Genomic DNA, 26,080 nt, shown 5'->3' on the forward strand with positions numbered 1-26,080 from the left:
TAATACTGTACAGGCCTTGTTTATGTAACAGCTCCCATCCCTCAGGGATGAATCCAGGACTCGCAGCACTAAAAGCATTAGCTGCTGCCACTGGAGCTAAAGATGTAACTCCTCTGGCTGGTAGCACCAGTACATTTATAGCCTTTAGAACGAACGCTGGAGGAGACTTGTGACACACTAAAAAGTGGGTTATGCCTACTTAAGCATTTCATCCCACCTCTGCACTAAGGGAGAATGTACTCGTAGGACCACAGGTGTGAAAACACTCCTGATGCTGCTGCCAGCCCATTGCCCAGAGCTAGTCTGAGTAGAGTGTACACATCATTACTTACCAGCAGTTTTCTACTAGCACGCATGTCCTCTCTTTTACTCTCAGGCCTCCTCCAGTACTGGAGAAATAGAGGACAGAACAAGTGTAGGCAGGGCTCTGGCTCCCTTGGCTTAAACAACAGCCTCTGCTCATCTTTCTGAACTCATTTTGTAATGACTTTGGCATAATGGAGGTTTATATTCTTCTTCCTTTCCAGGCATGTGATGCAGAGCCTTTGGGCTTCAACATGTCAGCAGCTCAAAAAAGCCAGCCATCTCCAAAAAGCAGCTCTGTTTGCCTGCACAGCCCAAGGCCCAAAGACATGCTCACACGCAGAACAATTTCAGGTCAACACCCGAAAATACCAGTGATTCACCTTAAAGCTTTAAGACAGCTCAATTTCCCCCGTCATTCATTCTTTGTTCTTTCTGTTTATGCTGTTTAACTACACAGCTCAGTATCTGGACATTTACTTACCCTTATATTCCAGAGTGTTTGGTGCAAACAAAGGTCAGTTTAATGACTGTTCAGGGATTTACTGTAAATTGCCTCCTGGCTTCTGTCCTAAAATCTACATTTTGCTGGGACATAGCATTTATAAAGCATGAAGTGCACCTTGTGTGTCTTCCCCAACTAAATGCCAGTCCAATCTGAAACTGCATGATTGTGATTGTGCATGACTCCCCTGTCTGGGGAAGAGAGTGCAGAAAAATGCAGCAGCTACAATTGTTCTTGGCTCCTGTATCTGGGCAAGGTTTGTCTGTCTGTCAGTTCCCCTCTCCCAAAATGTTAAGAGCACCTGCAATAGAGCTGATTCTCATTTTTTCCAGAAATAGAGTCAGAGATCTGCAGGATATGTGACCATGTGTGCCAGGGAGCTCTACAGGGATTCTCTGGTACCTCCTTAAGGGTGTCCTTGTTACTTGCACGGTGACACCTTTTAGCTTTACCTCCGGCTTGGGGGCTTGGAGGGAATATTCTGGTCCACTTTTATTTCCAGATTCCCATCTCCCTTGTTCACCTGAGTTCATTTCACCATTTCTATCAAATTGACTCTCACCAGCATTCCTGACAGGAGAGCAAGGACTGCGGAGCAAACAGGCACTCGTTACATAAACCACTTAAATGAGACATCAGCCAAATCTGGCTGGTGGAAGGAGGATGTCAGCTGAGGACAGGGTATTTAAACTCAGCAGGGGAGAAGCGACAGCTCAGGGTGTGTTAAGGATATTTACAGCCCTTTGTGAGAGGAAACGCAGCTGTGTCCATCTCCTTCCCTGAGTCCCCTGAGGCGGGGCTGGACACCCTGTGCCGCTCTTTAGGGCAAGCAGGGCTGCTGGCCCTCAGCCACCGCCTCACAGGGACACACAGCCGCGGCCTCCATCCCTTTCAGCCGCCAGAGCCTGGCTGTGAAAGCCCTGGGACAAGCTCCCCGTCCCTTCAGGTGGTCCGAGGGAGCTGGAAGGGCACAGCTGGGGCTTGGCAAGGGAACGGTGCCCGGCTCCTGGGGAAGCGCGTCGCAGGCCCGCGGCGCCGGAGCCGCTGCTGAGGGCTGCGGCCAGGGTCGAGCCGCACATGAGGGCGCTTTCCCCGGCCGAGGGGCTGTAGATAAGCGGCAGTGACAGGCTGCTGGAAGCCGCGGCCCGGCCGGGAGAGGCGCACACCGAGGCCGCCACGGGCGCTGTGTCCGCCACGGCGGCGGCCGCTCCGCCTCCGCAAACCGGGCAGCGCCCTGCGGCAGCCCCGCTGCCGGGAGGCAGCCGAGACACCCCTCGCCCTCTCCAGCACCGAGCCAGCCCTGCGTGCGGTGCCCGAACAGAGCAGACCCCAATTCTTCACACCGGCACTGGCTCGGTGGAAGGACCCGTCCGTCCCGCACTGCACGGTACCGCCGGGTACGGCACGGCTCAGCACGGTGCTGCGTTGTGCTGCGTTGCATTGCACTGCACTGCACTGCGTTGCGTTGCGTTGCATTGCGCTGCGCTGCCGAGCGGCGAGGCGCGGTGCCCCGGTGCGTCCGGCGGGCGGCGAACGTTCCAGACCCCCCACGCTGCGGCAGCGGCGGCGGGACGGGGCTGGGCGGGGCGCGGCGGGACGGGGGCGCGGCCAAACGGAGCCGGCCCGCGCGGGGCCTGGAGGGAAGTGTAGTTCGCTGTCAGCAGTGAGAGCCCAGGTCTGAGAGTCCAGGTCTGAGAGGCGGACTACATCTCCCGTGGGGCACCAGGAAGGAGCGGCCGCCGCAGCGCCCGCCCGCAGGCGCAGTGGGGACGCCGGAACCGCTATAAGCGGCGTTGTTTGGGTTCGCGGCCGCGGAGCGGAGAAGCTGCGGCGGGGCCGTCGGCGGGCGGAGGTGAGTGCGGCTGGTACCGGGGACGGGCGAGCCTCGGTGTGGTGAGGAGGCGGCTTTGCTGTCCCTTCTCCTGTCGGGAGCCCGGCCGAGCAGCCCCCTCTCCTCGCCGCCGGTGAGGGGGCTGCGCGCTGCCCGCTCCCGCCGCGCTCTGTCCCGCCTCGGCTGCACCGGGAGCACCTGTCCCTGGGCGGGGCGGCTCCCGTGCGTGCGGCACTGCGGCGGGGAAGAGCCGCGGGGGCTCCCCCGGGCTGCTGGGGGTGTGCGGCCGGGGGGCTGTCCCGCATCCCCGCCCGGGAGCGGCGGAGCCGCGGCTGCGGCGCGCTCGGCCCGCGGCGCTCTCGGCGGCGGTGCCGCAGCCCCGGCGGAGCCGCTGGTGCAGCCTGACCGGCGTAGCGCAGCCAGGCGTCTCCCAGAGCCTCAGCTGCAGGCGCGGGGCGGCATGCGATAAAACTGAGTTATAAAACAGAGTCCTGCAGAGGGGAGTGATTTTTGTCTTCCAGGCTCTGGTTCTCCTGCTGACCTTTCAGTGCAGTTTGATAGACTGGGTGGAAACCTGCAGCACTGAAGGTGTGACTCATTCCTGTGCATGTCTGTACTCAATAATAGCTCAAGCCTATGGAGTAAGTGAGCAATGCTATAGAGAAGGGATGTAGTTTTCTCCAGTGTTTCTACTGATTCATTTTATCAACTGATCTTTCCAGAGAGACTGGTTTTGTAAAACTTTGTACCAATAACTTATTGGATATATGCAATTTCAAACTCTTTACAAAAGATTTTGGGGATTTGGTCTTCCCAGTAAAGTTTCTCAGGGTTTCAGCTAAATGCTGTCGCTGTAACTTTAATCTGTCAGATTGCATAATTGTATTTCCGAGATCTAAGGGAGGAACTATGACAGCACTCTAGTGCATTGAGGATCATTGTACTATTTGGTTACCTCAGGGTATGTTTAAACTAGTTCATGAGAAGTTAGTCTTGCATGGACTTCGAAAGCCATGTTATTACAGCTCTGTTGTAATATAGCTCATTTACAATTGCTTATCGGTTTTGATTTTGAAAATTAACTCAAAAAATAGGTGACTAAAAGTAACTGGTATATTGGGCACGGCACATAATGAAGGGGGATTTAATTATTTTTCAGCTACTTGAGGTGAAAATCCACGTGTAAACCCTGGCGTTTACAGAAGATGAAAGACATCGACATAGGAAAAGAGTACATTATACCCAGTCCTGGGTATAGGAGTGTGAGGGAGAGAGCTGACTCGGTGCATGAAGAGCAGGAAGAGTCTAATTTTCCGCATTCTAAACTTAAGGTCAGTTTCTTTTTCATTGTTTATTTTGCAGTCTTTATGCTTATTAAATTGCATGCAGCAGCCTTTTTGCTGTGCCAGCTGTATATAGATTTGCTGCATTGAAGGTCAATAATGAGTATTGCCTATTGTGTGGAAGAGGTCATTCCAAGGGGTGCTGTAGCTATTTTGGTAACAGGTCTTAGCACCTATTAAGCATTTTTCAATTTTAAATGTGGCTTTTCAGTAACATTTGAACAAAACTCTTTTCTAGTATTCAGCTATTGATGTGAATCAAGGAAATTTTTTAAACCTTTGTGTTTTAGAGAATCATTGCAACCAAGCAAGAGCAGTGAAGCACTCGGCACAAATCACGCACCATTCAGTGCTGACAGCTGAAAAAACTCTTAATCATGCCATGGTTGTTTCAAGGATTAATTTTCTAAAACAGATGTCTAGCTTCCTCTAGTAACATGGCTTTTTACTTTTCCTCTCAGATGAAAGTAATTATTATTGAACACTTTCTTGAACATCTGTGTATTTAACATGATGAGGTACCGTCATAATTCTAGTTTATTTTGAGAGCTGGGTCTTGAAATAACCACTGGCTTAGAGCTAGCCTGTCATTGTTCAGAGCTTCTAATTTTTAGAGCTTGTTTTCACTGGGAAAATATTACCAAGTGCTATAAGGAAAAAAGGCTCAGAGAAATAAACACCCACGCTGATGAAAGATATGGTCAGAAACTAATAACCTCTGCTAGCTGAAGAAGGTTAAAGATATTCCAGTGCTAGCATTCAGAGCAGCTAATATTTTCTTGCATATCCTGTTCTTGACCTTTTCTGAAATCCTCCAAGGACTGATCTATATGTGTATACACACAGATACACACTGTGTATCTGAAGACAAGCAAATAAAGTTAATAGTGCTTCTGTCTGATTTTCACAATGATTAATTCCTTGCATAAGTGCTGCTGGTCATTCCATACAGATTGCCTGTGAGAGGCTTGGAAATAGGGGAACTTGCTGCATTTGTATGGAGGAATTGTGAAAGCCTCTAAAAAGGATTAATCTCTGCTATGTTGTAGTAGATGCTGAGATACTCTGTATTTCCTCTTCCCTGGTTTCAGTGGGTTTGAGGGTTTCCCAGTGCTGCACTGCTGCGTTTGGGACTGGAGAGCTCAGCTCTGCAGCAGCTGCGTGCGGGCTGGCTGGCAGGCCCTGCAGCTCGGCTGTCCCCACAGGCTCTATGACTCAGCACAGCGCTGCTCAGCAAGGTGGTGTCTGATTGCATTGGAGTGTTCAGCAAGGTGGTGTCTGATTGCATTGGAGCAGGCACCGGTGCAGAGCCGCGAGCGCTCCGGAGTCGCGGTGCGGATTTTTAGCGGCTTTTACGATGCTGGTGTCACGGGCTTGCCACCGACCCTGCCCTGTCCAGTAGCAAATCTGCTCTGTCAAATCGTGGTGACAACAGTGATGCCATTGGTGGGCAGCTCTGTTTCCTGACCACTGGCAGTGGAGTTCAGCAGTAATCATTGCATGTTATCTTTTGGTCTGCATCACCTAATCAGGATTTAACTTTTGAAGGAAACATTCCTTATCTTACCTGTAAATTTTTAATTAAGTGAAATCATGAAACCAGCATATTTGTGGGTACTTGAATTTTTTTTATTCCTTTTTTTTTTCTTTTGTGGAGACTGAAAGTAAGTCAAATCCTGCATGTCTGTACAGCCTGGCATGAAAATCTCTAACTGTGAGACAGCTTTAGGTCAGCTTAGCTCTGTTGCTGGTTTTTTTTACCCTTCTACCCCTACCATTTGATGTGCTGCCTATGACTACAGGGTAGTACACACAGATAATTGATTGCAAAAGATGGGTTCTGTAAACTTGTGATTACTGATGTAAGAGAAGGGCTTACTTACCCAAGCTCTAACTTACCCAAGTTCATGTGTTGAACTTTTATCTTGTTTGTTCTCTTTGAGTAGAAGGAGGAACTTAACTTGTTTTGCTAATGGAATCTTCTGGTTCTGATAGGATGCCCACTTTACTTGGTAGTTATCTTGTTCAGTGTGCCAAAGTTGTGTTAATTTCTAGCTCAGACATTGGTACCATGTTTGTTTTGCCAGCCTTGCAGCTCGGGTGTATATAGTCCACAGACACAAACAGCTCTGAATTTGTTGCTACATGTCAGTGAGATTAAATCCTGCTTGCTTGCAGAATACTAAGGTTAAGTAAAAGGAGCAGTATTCATAACACCTTATCTAAGTTAGACATTCATGTTTGTGTACCAAGTTTTTCCCTTTCTAGTTGAAACAAGCTCTGCTTTCAGCAGCATGCTTGGCTTAGGGAAGAGCAAAGACTTCCCTTTCATAAGGCTGAGCTTTGTCTGTTTGGTTAAGCACTTTCCCTCTGCCTGTAAGAAAATGGTAGAAGCTGTGAAGAAGATGGTGTTTCAAGGGAAGAGGAGGAATTCTGTTCTTTGCTACTGTATCTTTTATGGAACCTGGATTGGGTGAGATGCCTGAATAGACTTGGCACAGCTGGTTACAGAACACAAAGGAGGGCTGATGTGATGAGGAAGGGTAGGACCACAGCAGTTCACATAGAGGGATAAGCTGTAGTGGAGCTCTGTCACTTGGACAACAGAGTCCAATGTACCATCAGCAGAGATGCTGTGACTCTCAAATTTCTTGTAGTAAATCTGGCTCAGGATTTGAATTAGGCTGACCATAAAATGACTAAGCTTGTAAGCATTATGTGTATTGCCAGGAATAAGCTGCAAGCAGATGTGGGCTGTTATTTCACCACTAACTTCAAATCTTTGTGGAATGGAAGTTTAAGGCTGTTTTGCAGCAGAATTTCACTGCGTGAGGTAGCCTTCTTGCTCACATGGTGCACCCTCACAGGGTGAGGTAGAATGCTCTGTGCTCTGGGGACAGTAGTCAAGGGCCACTGGTTCATGGCCAGTGTGATGAGTGCTTCTGGCAGGGCTACGAGTACATTTGGCTGATCAATAATATGACTAATTGGGGTTTTTTGTTGCCTATATTGCTGCATTTTCTGCATCCTACTTAACTTAAAGCAGACAAGCCTAGTTGGTTTTCTGACCATGATCTTTATAGGTGAAAGACCTGTTTTGCTATTGAGCCAAGGTCCCAGAGCTTTTTTGTGTGTCTCTTCTTTGCATTGCATAAAGGTTATATTCAGCTTTCCATTTTCTGTCCTGAAACCTCCATTCTTGTGTTTATTTCCTGCTGAAAGGATGCTGTTTCAAACTACCACAAGTGTGTTCATGACAATAGTGAAAAAGAACTTGCAATTCTTTCCTTGGAAGCTTAAATGCTGTTTGGTCACAGCTTGAGAGATCACATCTCTGAAAGACAGGAGCTTTTCAAATAGGCTTCCTGGAATCATAATTGAAATAATTCTGCAATATAAGTAGGTCTAATCCAGCATTTCCTGGTACTTAATGGGAATGTTGCTATAGAAATATGGACCTTTGAAATAGGCACTTTGGGACTGAAATTCAAGAAAAAAATTATTCAGCTTGTGAATACATGTATTCACCTCATGAATAAGTGTCTGCAGTGTGTTCTGATAACAATTGATTTTTAAGTCTTTGGAGACCTTAATGTAGCTTACAAAGCAGTCTTAACTACATGTTCCCCTTGCATAGTGCCATACTAATTGGGCTTATTGTATGTGGGGACATGCCTCTGCTGGAGAACTTGTAGGTGCACTTGCTGCCCAGCACTACAGTGAGTGGTCTTCATCTCTAAAAGCTGTTACATGACCAGTGAGTAATAATTAAGGGATGTTTTGAAATGTTGATTTGTACTTACACCTTTAGGACTTTGTGTTCTCAGAATGTGCCTGTGCCCTTCAACTTGCAGCTGAGATAATTGTATGTAGTTTTATTCATGGAAGCAGTGTATCCTGGGGAGGGCAGACCCCACTGTCCATGAAATATGCTATGAAATGACAGCTGAGGGAGTGAAATAATTTATTTTTTTAAGATTTTAAATGCTTTTGGAATAGGCTTGTCTCAAACATAGATTTTGTGTTTATTTGATAGAATAGCAGGCAATTAATTTAACTTTCCTACCCCATTACAGTTACTATAGAGGAGGATATGAAAACAGGCTGCTTCTACAATGTACGGAGCTTATGAGAACTCAATTCTTGGAATTTGACTTCCCAAGTTAATGATGCTACAGCACTTATTTACAAATTGTACTCCAAGCTGTAGCTGGTTCTGGCTGGAATGTACTGTTCAGGATTAAGTTCTTGCTGCTGAAGGATAATGACTGCATCTGTGGTGAATCTCAAGTGAAGATTGCTGCATTTCAAGGCACCAGCCAGGGGAACTGTAGAGATCACTTCAAACATGCAGAAAATGTGTTGCTAACTTTAGCTATCAGAAGCCCTACTAACATTCCTGTCCTTACCTTGATCTCTTGTTTTTCAGGTTTGTTTCTGACATCTTTTGCCCAAGACAGCAGGGAATGTGATCAGAACTTGCTGGAATTGATGTAAATCCTTCAAGCACTGATAGCTTTGAAGTGATTTATCACTGAGTATTTAAATAGATCAATTCTGCCTCAACCTCTCTGAAGCATCTGAGTGTCTGAGTCAACTGAACAACAGGTTAAAAATAGGGGTGTGAGTGTAGCCTGGGTACTTCTGCCTGTGCACTCCATGCTTAGAGCTGTCCTAGAGAGCTTAGCTATAAACTGTTATTTGTAGCTGAAGCTGCTGGATGTGTCTGTTTTTCCAGATTGCATATTTTCATAACCAAGTAAACACTTTTTTACTTTTTCAAGTCAAATAAAAGCAAAATTTTAAAATCTTTTTTTTTGCAGTAGCAGCAGTTCTATTATCTTTGAGAACTCTGAACACAGACTAAGTGCAGAAGCAAACGTTTGTGGTGCTTTCTAAAGATGCATTAATTCCATTATATCCCCAAAGCACTGAATATATTGGTTTTGTTAAGTTGTTTTATCATTGAACTTCTGCTAGTAAGGCAGTCACTGACACAGTAATCACAGAATCAAGTGATTCTGTCAAGGATCACTTGACAGAAGATCCTAGAATTGTTTGGTGTATGCTTTAGGATGACCCTCTAACCACACTGCAGAAGGGCATCTCTACCTTGTCCTCCATGCCTAAGTGCACATATCACCATCTGAGAGAGGGGCATATCCACAGCCAGTCATGTTTCAAAAGTTTATCTGACACTTGGAGGGGGGTTTATGGTATCAGAGAAGCCTTCCACTTAACAGGAGGAACAAAAAGGTGGGGTCTGTGACTGGGCAGAGACATGTTCTAGAGGAACATCAATATTCTGGATATTTCACAGCTTCCATTGGAACTTGGCTGCCTACCTCAGTGCACAGCCATCTTCTTTTGAAGTCTCAGCCACATCATAGAACCTCAGCTCAGACCACATGCTGGTATTGTCTGACTACTGTCGGTTGCTGTTCCTTTGTTCAGAGCAGATTTTTAAATCAGCCTGCTCGTGACCAGAAGTGTGCAAGGAGTAGATTAGCTATCAGTGAAGGAAATCTTGCAGTGTCTTTTCCATGGTGGTGTTCTGTATTAGTGCTGCAGACATTCTGCCCTAAACTCAGTGTACAGCTACAAGCGTTTCCAGAAATATTCACTGCATCTATCCCAAACTATTGATGAACTTAGCTTGAAGCAACTTAAAACTCACATATATGGGGTTCTGATGTCTTGGGACACTGAGATGTGTGTGTGATTTTGAAAATTTGTATCCTAGTGATAAGGAATAGTCATTTGTGCTCTGAACCACAGACGGCAAGCAAGCTGTTCCACAAACAAAATCTGTGTTTCAGTTGTTTTTGAGGATGAAGGTTAATGAATTTCAAAGTCAACATGTTTAGAGCCCTGAGATGTTTCGTTTGAGTTTCCTAGTTTAGTGTTTGCTTTTGGAAGCATGTGTTGGTGCAGGAAGGCGAGTTCAATACAAGATAGTTGTATTAGGCTTGATGCATGCTGTGGTGTCAAGGCTTCTGCTGTCACTCATTGGTCATGCCCACTCTATAGGGGTTTAAGTTCAAAGCCTCCCTGGGTACTCAAAGTGGTGTACAAAATTCACCTGTGTAGCTTCTGTTGTGTCCTGGCTTAGGCATGGCCTGCATGAAGTTTGTTACTGAAGAACACCCCCAGCACATGGCAGGGTGTTGGGGTGGTTCAGGAGAGCAGAGCTTACCCGAGCAAGGCTGGAGCCAAATTCTCAGCCTGTGCTGTGCTAGGTTGATCTGCTTAATGAAGAGTTGGTTTCCTATCTTTATAGGCAGAGACATGTAGGGTGCCAATTCTAAAGCTGGTTATTAATAATTCCAAAGGAGTCTGCTGTCATTGTGCATGAGCTATGTAGCTCCAGTGCTGGATGATCAATGTACAGCCTAGTTTTGAATGAATCCTAGCACCTTTGCTTACAAGATCGTGAATACTGGTTTTAATGCAAAAGAAAAGACAGGAATTCATGGATACCACAAGCCTAAGCACATGCACAGCTGCTTATCAGCTGCATTTGTAGCAGCTACAGTTGCAAAATCCCAAAACAAACACTTCATGCCAAACTCTGTATTTCTTGGATTGCAGGAATAAATAGATTTGCTAGGAAAGAGTTGAGAACATCTCACCTCAAAGCTGATGCTGGCCAGAATTCAAGGGCAAGGTAAAATAAGAAATATTCCTGTAAGAAGCTGGTATACCTGTCCTCACCAAGGACTTCCTGTGCCTCAAGTGAAAGTGCTCAATATATGTGACTAAAATACCCAGGCTTACCAGACATACATAGCCTGACCTTGTTTGTCTACAGAGCCTTTATATCAGTACCAATTACTATTGGGAAACTTCTGCTTTAATCTGAGGATGCATAAACTCAGGCCAGCTTTGAAACCATGACTCCAGTGTTAATACAACTTCTGCTAATCCTGGCCAAGAAAAGTAACAAGGGATCTGGTGTGATCAAGTCACATGTAGCTCTGTTAAAGTGGATAGCTGGACTTCAAGCTTTTCCATCTCTGAGCTGTTGTGGTAATTCAGAGCATGTTTCTGAGCAGGTAATTTGTATCTTTTAAGAGAAATATGGCACAGCTGTACTTATTCCTGCATTTGGCTGTGTTTGGTGTTGTGAAGAGCCATTCTTCCAGGTAGCAGAAGCTGGGAAGGCAGCAGAGATGTGAGGTTTTATTTGTACCCCCCCTCTCAGGAGGCTGAAGAAAATGGAGTCTCTGACTGCTTGATTTTGTTCTTTTCAGCAGTTACAGAAATTGTAGCCATTTTCCTGGTATCTGACACTGTGTGATGATCTCACCTTGGTGCTGTGTGAATGCAGCTGTGCTGTCTGTACTTTGCAATCAATCTGTGCAGGTGCCTATAGGATCAGTGCCTCCTTCCTGACACCCACTGTCTCTGATCTCGCCCAGTGCCTGCTCATTGTTGCCCCAGCATCAGGGAGACAGCTGGTATGGGTGGATGATGCACCAAACTAGTCTTAAATAGGCTCATGTTTTAATCAGGCAGGGTATCATAAAGTATCCTAGCTACAGAGAAGGCTGGGAGCCTAATGCTGCAAATCCCCTTATTAATATTTTTATGGATTGTGTACTGCACCAAATCCAGTGAAAGGAGAAGAGAATTGTCTTGGTAGACTATAATGTTCATGGGGCATTTGCTGCTTCACCAAGCAGCTGCAGACTTGACAATGCTTGGAGCTGCAAATGTATTTGATTTTCAGATGCTCTGGAGTTTGATGACTTGCAGTTTGGACAATGCTTTATGGGTTGCCTGTGCTACTTGCAGAAACAGTGTATATACCCTTTACTCCTTTCTAGTGGGAGTATTCTTGGAGCCAGAGGAATTTCTGGGAAGAAGAATGTAATTACAATTTCAGAGCATCTTTTCCTAGACTCTTGTTTTATTTTAGTTGTGCTTAAGCTAAATGGAACAGTTGGTTCTTTTCTTCCCTTCCCCAGCCCATGCAAGCTAATCACTAATCTTGTTTTGTAACACCAATCTTTTAATGAAGTCTTAAATATTTTTAAATTGCTCTTCATCCTGGAGTTGTAATATGGCAAATGCTTTAAGCACTGAGCAGCACTGGTGATGATAGAATTATTTCTCATCACATGCCCACCTAGTTCTGAGCTCTGCTGTTCTAGTCTCTAGGTTTCCCATTTGCCTCTCCTTGCTGGGAACTTTAAAAGCATGAGGAAGCCTGCTGGGCTCTGGCTGCTAAATGCAAGAGGTAGGAGTTCTGTTCTGCAGTGTTGCCAACTCAGTGACCTTTACAACTTAACTCAACCAATTTTAACTTCGTAATAATAAGTCAATCACAGTAGCTTTAGTATTCTATGTCAGCTGCAAGGATTAGTAAAAAAGTAGTTATAGGTCTGGTCTAGTTTCCTGTCAGCTGCTGGAAGGACCAGAAGAGATGCAGCTTCTTCCCTGCTGTGATCTGAGCCCTGGAAGATGCTCTGCCTTAGGGGGAAGGGACAAAGCTGTTTGGTGGGGTTTGGGTTGTAGGCACACATCAGATTCTTCCTCTGCAAGATGAGTAAGGGATGGAAAAATCTGTTTTGCTTTGCCTCTGGTCTTGTCTGGCTTTGCAGTTGTGTGATGTTACAATTGTCAAACCAATAATTGCTACCTTCTCTTAAATAGGAGATTGTTATAGGACTGTGTGAAAGGCTAGAATCTACCTGGGTGGTTTTCTGCTTCCCACCTACATAACAGCTACTTCCTTTTTCCTGTTCTCCATCCTCAGATGCCCATATTGCCTGCTTAGCACATTTTCAGAGGTGTGCAAGTTCACACATTTGAGTTTGCTTGCCTTTCTAAGTTTCCCCATGTCATTCTTGCTTCCTATGGAACTTCTGACATGATGTGTATAGGACAGCTTTGTAGCTTGGCTCCTAAATTTCCTGTGTTTTCATGACCTTGGATTGTAGATTTGGTGTGTCTGTCTCTAATTTAATGAGCAAATAGTTTCCCCTTGCCCCTAAACCACTCATTTTCCTTACCTTACTCAGGCTTTCTGTCATGTCTTGAGCCAGCCATGTAATCTTTCTGACTCTCTCATTACCTTATGTACTTACCATTGCTGTGACCAATTTTTTGACAAGGAATTCATGCCAACAGGTGCTTGTATGGTTTTGTTGTTTTCCTAAGCTGCAGAATGTCAGATGGGGCAGCACCAACTGTGCTTCTCTTTCTCTGCCCCACCCATGAAGAAAGATCATGTGTGCAGTGATGCTTCCTTGGTGCTCGCCCTGCTCTTGGGAACTTGGCCCAATATTTAAAGTTTAATTGTTTTCTTAATCTCTTAATTCTTATAGTCATTTATTGAATGGTATCAGCCTCTACTCAGGTGTGTCAGAGCTTCATGGCCTGTGGAGTGCAGAACTGTTATGCTCTGTTAGGAGATGCCAATGGCTGCAGAAAATTTATTTGGCATTTACCAGCTATTAATAAGGTGCTGGATCAATGATTGTTCTTGCTCTCTGTCATGTGTTTAGTAAGCCATGGTATGCTTATCCTATATGAGTTTATTTCTCCAGTGTTTAATCCATTTATTAATTTGAACCTTACAGTATCCTGTGATAGAGACTTCTAAATTTAAGTGTGCCTTGTTCTTCTGTTGTAAGAACAGTTGGTGGTCACACTCTCTTTCAACAGGCTTTATGGACCTCTCAAATAACTGTACCTTTATTCCTTTTATCTATCCAGCTGAAAAATCTTAAGTTTATGCTATCCCAAGCCCCATTGTTATTATTGATCAAAGAAAGTAAGTTTAATACCTTTTTTGAACTAAAGAGTCTGGTGTTCAAAAAGGATGCAAACCCTAGAGTTTAAGTGTCATGGTAATGATTTCTGCTTTATCCTTTGTATTTTGTAACAATTCTTCATTGTTTTTTGACCTTTTGTTGCTGCTGAGTAATCATCTGCTTTTTCTCAATAAATGTCTGAATGAATCTTCCAGTTAGCAATATCTGATTTAGACTACTTTTGTTTCTGTGAGCATTTCTTTGGAGTTATCAGTACCATGTTGTATCACATTTCATTGCTTGTTTTGGCATATTAATAAGTTGATGAATTAGAAAAAGTGTATTTTAACTTACTTTTTGCTTATTTGACATTTATTTCAAGAGCAGAGCTGGAGCCTGTTGTAGCACATTGGTAATGACTCAAGGCATTGGTTTCCAAGAAAACTGTGCACACATGCAGGCAATCAGAAAACCTAATCAAAAACCTAAATTAAGTGTTGGGGTTGTTTTGGTTTTTCTACTTCAGTCTTTTGTTCTTGAAGTGCATTGTAGAACAACTTAGGAGCCTCACTTCTTCCTGATAAACTGTGCTTTGAAGATGTTCTAATCTTCAGAGAACTACACAGAACTGTGGAGTTGTTCTTAAATCTTAATTGCACAGTGGTGTGATGCATTTGTTTCTTGGTAGTCTTACATGTGGGATTTTGACAATCTCATCAAGATGGAGATGAGCAGTGCTCTCAATGAGGGGTCTGTGCTTGTATGTGTCTCTATGGCAAGACATTATAAAGGCCTTTCAAAGGCAGTGCCCTCATCTTTATCAATGCAGCTTTCCCACATTTGCTGAGAGAGCTCTTGAGCAGCTCTGGAGAGTTTAATTATTTTTCACAGTGATTGTTTATTAATATTATCTTTGGACTGCCTAAACCCCTTGCAATTGTGCTTACTTATTAAAAAGCTATTCTTGTTTCTAAGTCGGTGAAAATATATTTTTGTGCTCATCAACATAGAGTTTTCTGTTTTGGAAGTTTTTTTTACTTAGGCACTTTTTTGTGTGCTCTGAAAAGCAATGTTTATATAACTGGCTTATGGCATCACTTAGAAACAAGTGTGTTATCAGCAATAAGATGTTTGGGCAGATCTGCCCTGGGCCTCTTGTGAGGGTAACACAACAAACCAGTTAAAAATTCCTCTGCTGTATCCAGAAAAGAGGTGGTGCAGAACTCTTCCCTGCTACTGGCTCCTTTGGGATGTTTATGGCAGGTCCCTTATTCATGCTGATTTGCAGAGGGTTTAGTAAGGCAGTGTTGCCTTAGTGAGTCAGTAATTTAATATAAATTGAGTGAGAAGTCTTTTAATTCAGATTTCAAGTACTGTGTATTTTTGAGTCACTCTATGTGTCATAAGGTTTTAATGTTCTTTTGTTTTCAGGTTATTTGGCTATCTTTTGTTACCATAGCTTTAGGTGATAGCTTAGCAAATAAGTTTTTTGAGATAGAACCGTGGATTGCTGACAACATGCTTAGGCACTTTTGAACTATTTTAGTTAAGTAAATAAGGGACAGATTGATGATATTTTCAGTTTCCTGTTCTCATCCTTCTCATGGGTGGAAACAGTATCTTAGTGTGCTACACTATTACCTGTTAACATAGTAACAAAGACCATGATAAATGGTGACATTTCCAAAAACAGCAACACGACTTGGAAATCAGGAGCCAAGTGCTTGCATTTAGTGTTTGTTGGAGGCTACAAAGCATCACAGTTGTTTCTTTTCAAGGAAATAAGCTAACTTGGCTCTGATAAGTCAACTAATAAAGATAGAATCATAGTATCTGTGTAAGACCTTCAGGAGGATTTTTGCCTCAGAATTTTTTTTTCTACAAAGTAGCTCAGCTCAGTTGCAATAAACTAGAATACAAGCAGGTAACACGGTTCTGCAACAAATGGCACATCAAGTTAGCAGAACCAGTCAAGGGCCCTCTGCCAGCACAGATAACATGCTCATCTCCTCTGTAGTTTTGCCACATCTGACTGCTCATCAAAAGATTTGTTTAAACTCTGCAACATTTTGACTCTCCTGTATCACTGCTGGATCACTCTTGGATTAGCATTTAAGTCTGCCTTTCACTGGGGCTGTGGAAACCCTCCCTGAGATAAGATTTGCCTTTTGAGTAAGTGGCTGTTACCAAAGTCGCTGAGCCATTGAGAAATTGTGCCTGGGAGCAGAGAAAATTGTCATCTTTGTTCCATTTAGATTAGGGAAAAAGAGAAAAAACAGGAAACATGATAAAAGTAAGTACAATACTGCTTGGTGCAGGTTTTAAAAATCTAATCTAAAGTGTTTTTGAAGAAGGGACTTTAGTAGCATTCTGAAAACACCTTGTATTTTCTGTGGATAAGAATATCTGAATTTGTAAATTCATCAAGAAAATGTCTTAATTTCACTGCATAAGCCAGTCATTGACTTCCTGTACTGATATCATAGGTACTTGATGTTGTAATTTTTCTGTATTGTATTTCCTGTGGCAGGATTAGTCTGATCTCTCAGTTTATCCTTTGAATGCACAGGTGCAATACTGGTACTAATTTACAAATGCTGCAGTCTAACACAGATCTAGAACCTGTGCCTTCCATGGCTTTGCTGCCAGGATGAAGCCTGTGGTCTAAGACATAGAAATGACTGTGATTGTTGCACAATAATTTGCAGAAGAAAGAGATGCAAAATTGCTGGAGATGGGAGTCATGGACTTCAAATGTAGTTTTGAAGTCTGAATCTGTTGTCTTTCTTGTAAAAGCAGATTGAATGCCAGGATGCCTTGGAAGCAGCAGCTCGGGCAGAGGGCCTGCCACTGGACATCTCTGTGCATTCCCAGCTGAGAATGCTGGATGAAGAGCATCACAAGGGCAAATACCACCATGGTCTGAATGCACTGAAACCCATACGGACCACTTCCAAGTACGTCTTTAGGCTACCACAGAACTGATACAGCATTTGCTTTTCAAACCAGTGACAAAGCAGAATTGCAGATGTAGGTCTGCTGACTGGTACTGGAAACATCAGAATTTGTTTAGCAAGTGTGGCTGGCATGGACCATTTAGTACTCTGAGTGCTTTCAATGAGAGGAGGCTTTGTTTTTCTTGAAGATTTACATTTCCTGTTTCCTCTTTCATTTGTTTGTGATTTTTCTTTTCTTTTTTTTTTTTAATTCTTTTAGACACCAGCACCCGGTTGACAATGCTGGGCTTTTTTCCTCCATGACCTTCTCCTGGCTCACTCCTTTGGCCCACAGAGCATACAAGAAAGGGGAATTGTTTATGGATGATGTATGGTCTTTATCAAGGCACGAGTCTTCAGATGTCAACTGCAGAAGGTAAAGACACGTAGTTTGTTATTATTTTCTTGTTTCCAATTATTACATGTCATTACACACAGGCAATGGTATAGTGTTGCCCTAGAAGAGCAGCACTGACAATTTGTTTTGCCTTTCTCAGAATGGTGGAATTCCCTTTCATTTTTCAGAGACAACCTTCTCATTCAGCACAGTTTCTGTAGCCTTGCTGATTTTAGTGAAATTAGGGGGATTACATCTTTAGGAGTGTCTTACAATTCTTCTGATTTTGCATGACTTTAATCTGGCTTTTTATGAAAACAATTTTTTTTTTCAAGGCTACAGTGAAAAATTCCTGAGCTAAAATGAGAAATAATACTGTCAGTAGCAAGGTGATTTGAATGTGGATCAGATCTTCTGATCAGGCTTACCTTCTATAGTTAATGAGAATTTCTTCAGGTTTTGACTCTGCAGTCTTCAGTCAGTTCAGCAGAGAAAGACTGTCAGTATGTTAAGATTGCCAAAGAGACTCCAGGCAAAGAAAAAGCATTATGTTTTTCATCCCTCTGTCCTATGGAAGTAACACTACATAGATCTTTCTCTTTACCTCACAGAATGTATTTATTTCTCTTAATATTATTTTTTGTTGTTCTGAGCTAGGAAGCACTTAGAATTTTAACAAAGAAGTACATATGAGACTGTACCTTCTCTCATGGTGAAAAATTTATGACATGAGTAAATGTCCTAAGTCTTCTGTTTTTATTAGGCTGGAAAGACTGTGGCAGGAAGAACTAAAAGAAAATGGGCCTGATGATGCTTCTCTCCGGAGGGTTGTGTGGATTTTCTGCCGCACCAGGCTCATCCTTTCCATAGTGTGTCTGATGATCACGCAGCTCGCGGGTTTCAGTGGACCAGTAAGTAATATCCATCCTTTTTTTAACAACCCCAGAGGGCTCCATCTCATGGCCAACTGTAAAATCTCAAGGTTTCATTGCAGAATCACTTAAATGTTTTGACTAGCTAGAAATTTTGGGGTAGAATTCAAGAGCAATTCAATAATCCAGGATAGGATTCCTACAGCTGATGGATCAGTTGCTGAATACCCAGGCAAGTTCTTGGGGGAAGGGAGAGGGAGTTTAGGTATCCTGGAGGAAATGGACTTTTTGGTTTTTCTCTTTGGTTTTGATTGTAGTTTAAAGTTCTCCCCTAACTGCATAACCTTAACTGTGTAACTTGGTTTTTTCATAAGATTCTTATGTGCAGGTCTTCTAATTGTTTTTCTCTTTGAAATTCTGTAATTTATCTTGGAATAAAATTCAGCCTGATAAAACACTGATCTTAAATTATTGACATTAATAAGTCTTCGAGAAGTGGACCAAAACAATTCTGTGAGAGCACTGCCTAAAAACTAATGTGAGCAGGTCTCAAGAAGTCTGTGGGCATAGTCTTTACTGATCCTACAGAGAATGGCCAGACAGGTTTCAGGTGGAAGTGTTAGAAAATGTTGTTGCCTCTAGGAACGGCTGCTGCTTGTTGCTAAGGGTCGTGTTGAAGATAACAACATGGGACTTGACATTCACACCATTTTTTGTCACCTGTTTGTTGCACGTGCTGTGCAGATTTAAAGTTGAAATTTTGACTAAATTTATTCTCTACACATTTCCCTTGAGGAGTAGGAGCAGTATTACTGCTAGTAGTACACGTTTCAGTGTGCTGGTAAGCTGGAGGTTCATTTCTTGGGTAAGTACACTTGGGTGCACTGTTAGGTGAAATGTCTTTTTAAAATGTTTTCCTGATTTTAAATGTCTTATCAAAAAAATGATGTTCTGTTTTTTAAGTCTTCTTAAAGTTTGACTTGTTTCATGTAATATGAATAACAATGAATGTTTCTGTGGTATTGTTTTCTTTGTAATATTTTATAATTGTCTTTTTTATAAAATACATGAATATACTTTGGTAATTAACAATAAATTATGATTAAGGTTTTAACAGCACTAGCTTTTCCCAAGAAGAGCTTCTGTCATTGTTTCACTACAGGGCTTGAGGAGCTGCTTTTATCTTTAGCAAGTAACTTGCAGCAGGGTTACCCCTAATTTCTGTAGTGTAATGGTCTCAATTTGTCTCAGCCAAACTGCTGAGAGAGAGCCAGAGGGGAAAGGAGAAAACAAACCAGCTTGATTATGTTGGGGGCTACTGCTGCAATTGATGCTTGATATGGGTAACTTAAAATTTTCTATAGACAGTTGCCCATTTACAGACAGCCTTATTCATTTTTCTGAATAAGGCCCAATTCATTTTTGGTTCTACAATTTGGCATGAGAATAAGTCGTTACCATCCCTCCTCCCTGTTTTTAAAAATGGCATGCCTCAGGGATATGCCTATGCTGTCTCCCCAGAAGTATCAGTGCTTTCTTGTGTTGTTACACCCTTTCAGTCACCTGAAGGTGAGAACAGAGATCAGGAAAAGCACTTGACTTGACCTCATGTATTGGAGGAAAATTATAAAAGTGGAGTTAAACACTATATTAAACTTCAGAAATTTTAATTGAATGTCTATGATCTTGAAAGGCCAGCGAATGGCTGTGGCTTTGCTAATGAGCATTGTGATGGTTATAACTGGAAAGGAGTTGTTCCAGACTTCCTGTGTGGACTCTTTTGCTGTGGTTGTTTTTTTTTTTTTTGGTATCAGATCCTTCAAGGGTCTTCCTCTTTTTTTATTTTGATACATTTTGCATCTGGCACAGAATCTAAACCTATAACCTGGTGAGTCAGCTGCATGTGTCAGACTGCCTTGTAATAACCATCAGAATGTAAAGGTGATATATTATTTATCTCCAATAAATACTTGCTACTGTTTGATCAGCTACCAAAACTTTCAAGTTCTGGTGGAGGAGCAAAGAGGTTTCTTCATTACTAAACCTAATTGGTTTAACTCCAGGTCTGAACAGTGTACCTGTTTGCTACTGTTCAGAGCTATTCTCATTTGGGAGATGGGGAAACTTGCTATTTTAGTGGAGCACAGCTTGACAGTTTGGTCAGTTACTGGAGGGGGGAGTGGTAAGCTGTGGGAGGTAAGTTTTCCAGTTTCCCCCTTGGCTCCAGCTGCAGCCTGCCCCGTGCTGTGGCGCGCTGGCTGCAGCAGGGACGCCGGCACTGCAGTGGGACCAGTGACAGAAGCTGTTCTTCAGCATTTTCAGGATGGCTGTTTTCTGCGTCAGGATGAGGCTTTCCTGCTGGCCAGAGCCACCGCCAAGAGCAAAGGTAAGGTTATGTTTATTCCATGGGAATGCTTAAGACAGCCGAGCAGCTTGTACCAACCTCTACGGTAATAGCCACAGGAGCTCTTTTTCCCCCTTAGCTTAGTGTATATGCTGTAATGTTTTTGTTTTGTAAATAACTTTATGCTGGATTCTTTTCATTAAACTAATATGAATTTGAATAGTACTTGTTCAGATGTAAATGTTAATTTTCTGTGACTTTTTTCCCCTCCCTTTTCAAAATTCTTTAATCTGCTGTTTCCTCTTTTCTTTCTTCCGGAACAAAAATAAATTGGGTTATAATGTAAGCTGGTCTCTATTTCAACATGGGAGATGCTGAATCTATAAAATAGTGCTGCAAAATTGCACTAAAGTTTTGGGAGGAATGAGACCCCAGGAAACATCTGCTATCTTTATACATCCTCTGTTGGAGACTTTCAGCAATGCTGTGGTGTGTGAGAAAATGCTTGCAGTCTGCGACCATGCTGAGTTACAGCTCGTGAGGAAAAAGGGGGATTTTCACCCCAAGTGCTCAGTGACTCAGTTGCATATGTTGGATTGAATACTGGAAAAAGAAGTCAGTAATCTCCACAGTAACTGCAGACCAACTGTATGCAATTGTGATCCAAACAGTCAATGTAAAATTAAATCAAATCACGAGAAAGTTGGAACGCAATAGATCTGTGAATGTGAGCTCCTCACATTTGTTCAGTGATCGGTATGTAAATTTTCTCAGTGGCCATTCTAGAATCTGATGGACATCTGGCTTTAATTCACACCTGTGAAAAAGAGCAAAATTATTTACAGCATGTTTCCTTGGTTCTGATGTGCAGAATTATTTTCCTCTGAACAGATGAATTTGATCTCGATTTTTTTTTTTTTTTGTTATTTGGTGCTGGGCTGTAGCTATCAAAACCTTTGCTGGAGTTGTGGGGTTTTGGTTTTTTCTCTCTTCAAACTATACAGAACTCCTACTTGCAAAATATGATTTAGCCAAGAGGACTTCAACGGACTGTGATGTGAAAGGCTTCTCAAATATTTTCTTTGGTCTCAATTTTTTTTGTTGATTTTTCTTGTGGGCAAAGGTAATTCTCTACTATGTACTAGAAAGCACCAGTATCTTTAAACATCATTTGTTGAAAAGCTCTCTAGGAAGTCTCTTGCTGTCTGTGAAGCATTATTGTAGGATACTTTTGAAATCAGATTTCAGAATTTGAGCAGCCTCAGAAGCCTCCTCTGTTGGTGCCTTCAAGCTTGACTTCTTTTGGACTCCGTGAACAAATACCATTCTGGTTTTTCATCTTTATAATTTTGTGAATAGATTTAAATCTAAATTGTTAGAAGCTAAGACTGACTGTTAGATATTAGCCCTTTATAATTATCCTGTATGTGCAGACTGTATGTTTTATACAATGGTCTACCTGTTGTATAGTGTTTTTGAGATGTTACCATTTAAGATGACTCTTCATTTCAAATAAAAGCCTATTGTTTCGCAGTTAATAATATTTAATGCTGGTGGTTGTGAGTTGTATAATGTTGTATTGTGCCATTGGACCACAAAGAGCTGGAGTTGGGAATTGATGGTTCTGGGGGCTGTCCTCTTTCTGCAGGTGGTGTTTGAAATGTGATTCCTGAGGTAAAGTGTTTATGTTCTTGGGGGAAGAGGGTATGGGGAGGGATTGAATGGTTAATTTTTTTGTCTTTTTTTTTTTTCTCCCTATCCCCAATGATTTGTGGTATTGCTTACCTTGTGCTTTCTGCTTGTTTTTTTCTTTACTATTAAACTGCTGATGTTTATTTCCAGGAATGTTTTGCAAATGTCCTTCTCACTCTTCCCCTCTACAACTGTAGGTACATTGTTCCTTTTTATCAAATAAGCACGTTTGAAGCAAACCAAAGATAAAATAAAAAAGGTCTTAATGTCACGTAAAGGAATGTTTCTTAAAGTGTGCAGATGTATAAGTAGTGACTATATTTTAAAACTCTTCTATATGATAATGCATTGCTTTCAGCTAACTGACACATTTATGTTAAGTTAGAAGACACGGAAGATTAGGAGCGTGCTGCGAGGAATATGGCTCCAAATTAAACTCTCTTTACTTACTAAATTTGACTCAGTGCTTGGCTCTCAGCAGGGCTTGTGTTACAGTACTTCTTGTATTGACACCTTTTACTTCTGGAAAGAAGATGCTTTCTATTTCAAATGGCTCTTTTAAAAGCAAAGTAGCCTACTTATTTCTAACTTAACATAAAGTTGTTGTGTGGTCTTCTGGGATGATGGGGTGTTCATGCAAGCTTGCATTTCTTCCTGTAGGCATTCGTTGTGAAACACCTCTTGGAGTATACCCAGCAGAGTGAGTCCAACCTGCAGTACAGCTTGTTTTTAGTTTTTGGCATCTTTATGACGGAGGTGGTGCGCTCGTGGTCGCTGGCACTGACGTGGGCGCTGAACTATCGCACGGGGGTCAGACTGCGCGGGGCTGTCCTCACAATGGCCTTCAAGAAAATCCTTAAGCTGAAGAACATCAAGGAGAAGTCTCTTGGAGAGGTGAGCTGCAGCCTTGTTTTGGAAATGGCAGTGTGAAAAGGGATGTGTAATACATTCCTTTGGGAATGAGCTGTGCCTTAAATCTAAATTATCTGTTCTGTTTTTCAGCTCATAAATGTTTGTTCCAATGATGGTCAGAGGATGTTTGAAGCTGCAGCAGTTGGCAGTTTGTTGGCTGGGGGCCCTATTGTGGCCATCTTGGGAATGGTTTATAATGTGATTATTCTGGGTCCAACAGGCTTCTTGGGATCTGCTGTCTTCATCCTCTTCTACCCAGCAATGGTGAGTTGGAAAGAATTAAGACTTGCTTCGTTTTTCTTAGGTCAGACAAATGTGTAGTTCTGAATAAAAGGTGTTGAAATGTGCTAGATTCAGCCAGTTTATGGCATTGCACTGACTGGGCAAAGTCCTGATTTGCCTTACAGAATCAGGTTAAAAGGCTGGCTCAAGTTGGGGTCAGCTTCATGTGTTTTTAGGTTATCTTTGTGCTTCAGAAACTTTAACTGAACTGGTACTATTCAATATTGGTAAAAGTGCACACCTTTATTGTCTCAAATTTGTGTTGAAATTTGCTCTCACAAGCCTGGTGTTGGTGCAGATGGGGCAGGAGGAAATGAATGGTGTTTCCAGCCTGAGTTTTATGTTAGAGCAGCAGTTGCCTGGCCTTATCCCTGAATCTCCTTTTCAGATTAAAAGATAATTTTCTCTGATAATTAGGAATTGAAGGTACTTGCTTTTTCTGAGTTGCCATTAATGTTTCCTGGTGTTGTCTTTTGTTTCAGATGTTTGTGTCGCGCCTCACAGCTTATTTCAGAAGAAAATGTGTAGCAACAACAGATGAACGTGTGCAAAAGATGAACGAAGTTCTTAATTACATTAAATTCATTAAAATGTATGCCTGGGTCAAACCGTTTTCTCAGAATGTTCAAAGTGAGTTCCCACAGTCTGTAAATGTCTCCTTTGCTGCAGATGCCCCACTGCTTTGTAGCCTGGTGCATCCTGACTTTGTGCTGTAGGTGCTGCTGTACGAGCAGTGTAAGAACACTCATCCTTCAGGCTCCTCTGCTATGCACAGTGGGTTGGACAAACAGACCTGCTTCTAAACTTTCACCTTCTTGTGTAATAATGTTTGTGGCATGATACTAATCTTAAATTTTTCAATTTTGTTCCTCTTTTATAATTTACAAAATCCCTATATTTGTGTGGAGATTAGACCGTTACAATGTCCTCCTCTATAATTACTTTCTTTATGAGAATATTTATAATGTAATAAACACTAAAGTGTAGAGTTAGGCCTCTTACTCAGTGCTTGTAGTGCTATGGTACTGTCTGTTTTGTGTATGTACCCCCTGAATCACAGTTCAAACGTGGTGCCCCTCTTTGTATTTCTAGAAATCCGTGAGGAAGAACGCAAAATCTTGGAGCGTGCAGGCTACTTCCAGAGCATCACTGTGGGAGTGGCTCCCATTGTTGTTGTCATTGCCAGTGTGGTGACCTTTTCTGTCCATATGATCCTTGGCTACGACCTTACAGCAGCTCAGGTAAGCTGTTGGAAATATTCTTTATGCTTTTGCTTCTGTGGCTTTTCTGCTGAGCCATTTCTTGTGTGGCTGTGCCCATGTGGCCAGGCTCTATCCTCACTCACAGAAGTGAATACCTGATGGCTGTGGCAGCAGCAGGTGGAGTCTTGTACAAAAGGTTCTGAGTGCTCTGTTGTCCTGACCTTCCTCAGAGCAGGTTTTGGGCTGAATGTAAATAAATCCTCCTGTTTGGATGGGGCACTGGGGATTACTGAATGTTTTTGTTTTGCAGTGTGCTTGGATGCAAGCAGCACAAATGTCTAAAAATAGGATTTCAATTTGCCTTCACTAGTAGGTTAATGCAGAATTTGACCTACAAACAGAACAAGTCTGTCATGGTCTGTTAAAAGCACTATAGAAGGAGTTGGGTAGATCTGCTGTTTGAGAATATGTTGAATATTTAAATGGTTGTTCTTGGACTGGGCCTTCTCTATGGTTTTGACTGCTGCTGTGCCATTTCAGCTTTTAGAAGGCTGGAGCTGTTAGGATATTGCATCCAGGTGTCATTATTTTCCTTGTCTCATTTTTAGGCATTCACAGTGGTCACTGTCTTTAACTCAATGACTTTTGCTCTCAAAGTAACTCCGTTCTCAGTGAAGTCTCTGTCTGAGGCATCTGTTTCTGTTGACAGATTTAAGGTAAGCAGCCCTCTGGCCTCAGTTTTCTCTGTAAGTGTGGAGTGTTGTATGTGTTCAGTAGATGCAAAGGGAGCACTTGGAAGGTAATATGATTTTAATGGCAGAGAAGTTTTATTTCTTTACACTTAGCATTTAGATTATTTGATTCTTCAAGAAATACAAATGTAGTGAAGGAATATTAGCAGTTTAAGAATAAAATAATACCAGTGTAAGAAGCAAAATAGTCTGATTCAAAGATTTTATGATTTTGAAGTTGGCCACAGGAAGAGATAAGAGTGAAGGACTCAATGGTTCACTGTATATTAACTTTTAATTCCATTTTAAGAACATCTATATGAAAAGACTGCAAGATGTGTACTGTGGAATTTTATGCTTTGCTAATAAAGCTTTTTGAAAATATCAGGTGTTAGGTAAGCAGTTAACAAAAAACTGCTTTTATGTTTTATCTGTCATAGAACCCTGAGGTTTTATATTTCCAGACCAGATTAAGTGACTGAAATTCCTCTATATCAGTAAAATGGAGTTGTGATCTGGCAAAAGAGATCTGTGGCAGAAAATGTAAAACCCTGATAATGAACAGTCTTATCTTCCATCATGGAGATTGGAGGATGAATACACTGTGTACTTTATGAACTCAGAGGGGAGACCTTTACTTTGTCTTGTCTCTTGAAGATAACAGTGCATTACACATTGTGGAAATTTCCAGAATGGAAAATAGCGCTTTCCAAATAGAAACTTTCACAAGCATTGACAGATACATGGATTTTCTGTAATGCATTCATGAAACAAGTGAATTTTCTGTGTGAGAAAACCAGGATCTGCAGAGTGATTTTTTTGAGATTCCATTGCTTTTGAGCAATTTTGCTTCGTCTTCTGAGTCAGCCTAAAATCAGCCTCGCTTAAATCTAAGTGCACTAAAGGGAATTTTGTGGGAGGGAAGAGAAGGAAAAGAAATTGAATTTCTCCCAGTTTGTCTATAAATTG

At 42.3% G+C, this 26,080-nt stretch overlaps 1 protein-coding gene across 10 annotated transcripts in view; it reads left to right on the forward strand.

Moving 5' to 3' along the window:
* The first annotated feature begins 2,467 nt into the window (after positions 1-2,467).
* The window catches only part of ABCC5 (ATP binding cassette subfamily C member 5), a 43,461-nt gene continuing 19,848 nt past the window's right edge, over positions 2,468-26,080 (forward strand). For 2 of the 10 annotated variants that reach the window (XR_010346156.1, XM_064385491.1), the window contains exons 1-10: positions 2,468-2,660; positions 3,799-3,970; positions 16,540-16,700; positions 16,960-17,115; positions 17,840-17,987; positions 22,645-22,878; positions 22,987-23,160; positions 23,661-23,808; positions 24,271-24,419; positions 24,989-25,096. Coding sequence is in view for 8 of the 10 variants with exons in the window: in XM_064385491.1 (XP_064241561.1) it covers positions 3,845-3,970; positions 16,540-16,700; positions 16,960-17,115; positions 17,840-17,987; positions 22,645-22,878; positions 22,987-23,160; positions 23,661-23,808; positions 24,271-24,419; positions 24,989-25,096 (1,404 nt within the window). In the remaining 2 variants the exon portion in view is untranslated. Of the gene's footprint in view, positions 2,661-3,160; positions 3,228-3,798; positions 3,971-16,539; positions 16,701-16,959; positions 17,116-17,839; positions 17,988-18,079; positions 20,335-20,639; positions 22,182-22,644; positions 22,879-22,986; positions 23,161-23,660; positions 23,809-24,270; positions 24,420-24,988; positions 25,097-26,080 lie in introns of those variants that run through there. The other 8 variants (XM_064385483.1, XM_064385482.1, XM_064385484.1 and 5 more) reach the window with 8 other exon arrangements.

This window comes from Passer domesticus, chromosome 11 (assembly GCF_036417665.1).
Source record: "Passer domesticus isolate bPasDom1 chromosome 11, bPasDom1.hap1, whole genome shotgun sequence".
Classification (NCBI taxonomy): Eukaryota; Metazoa; Chordata; class Aves; order Passeriformes; family Passeridae; genus Passer; species Passer domesticus.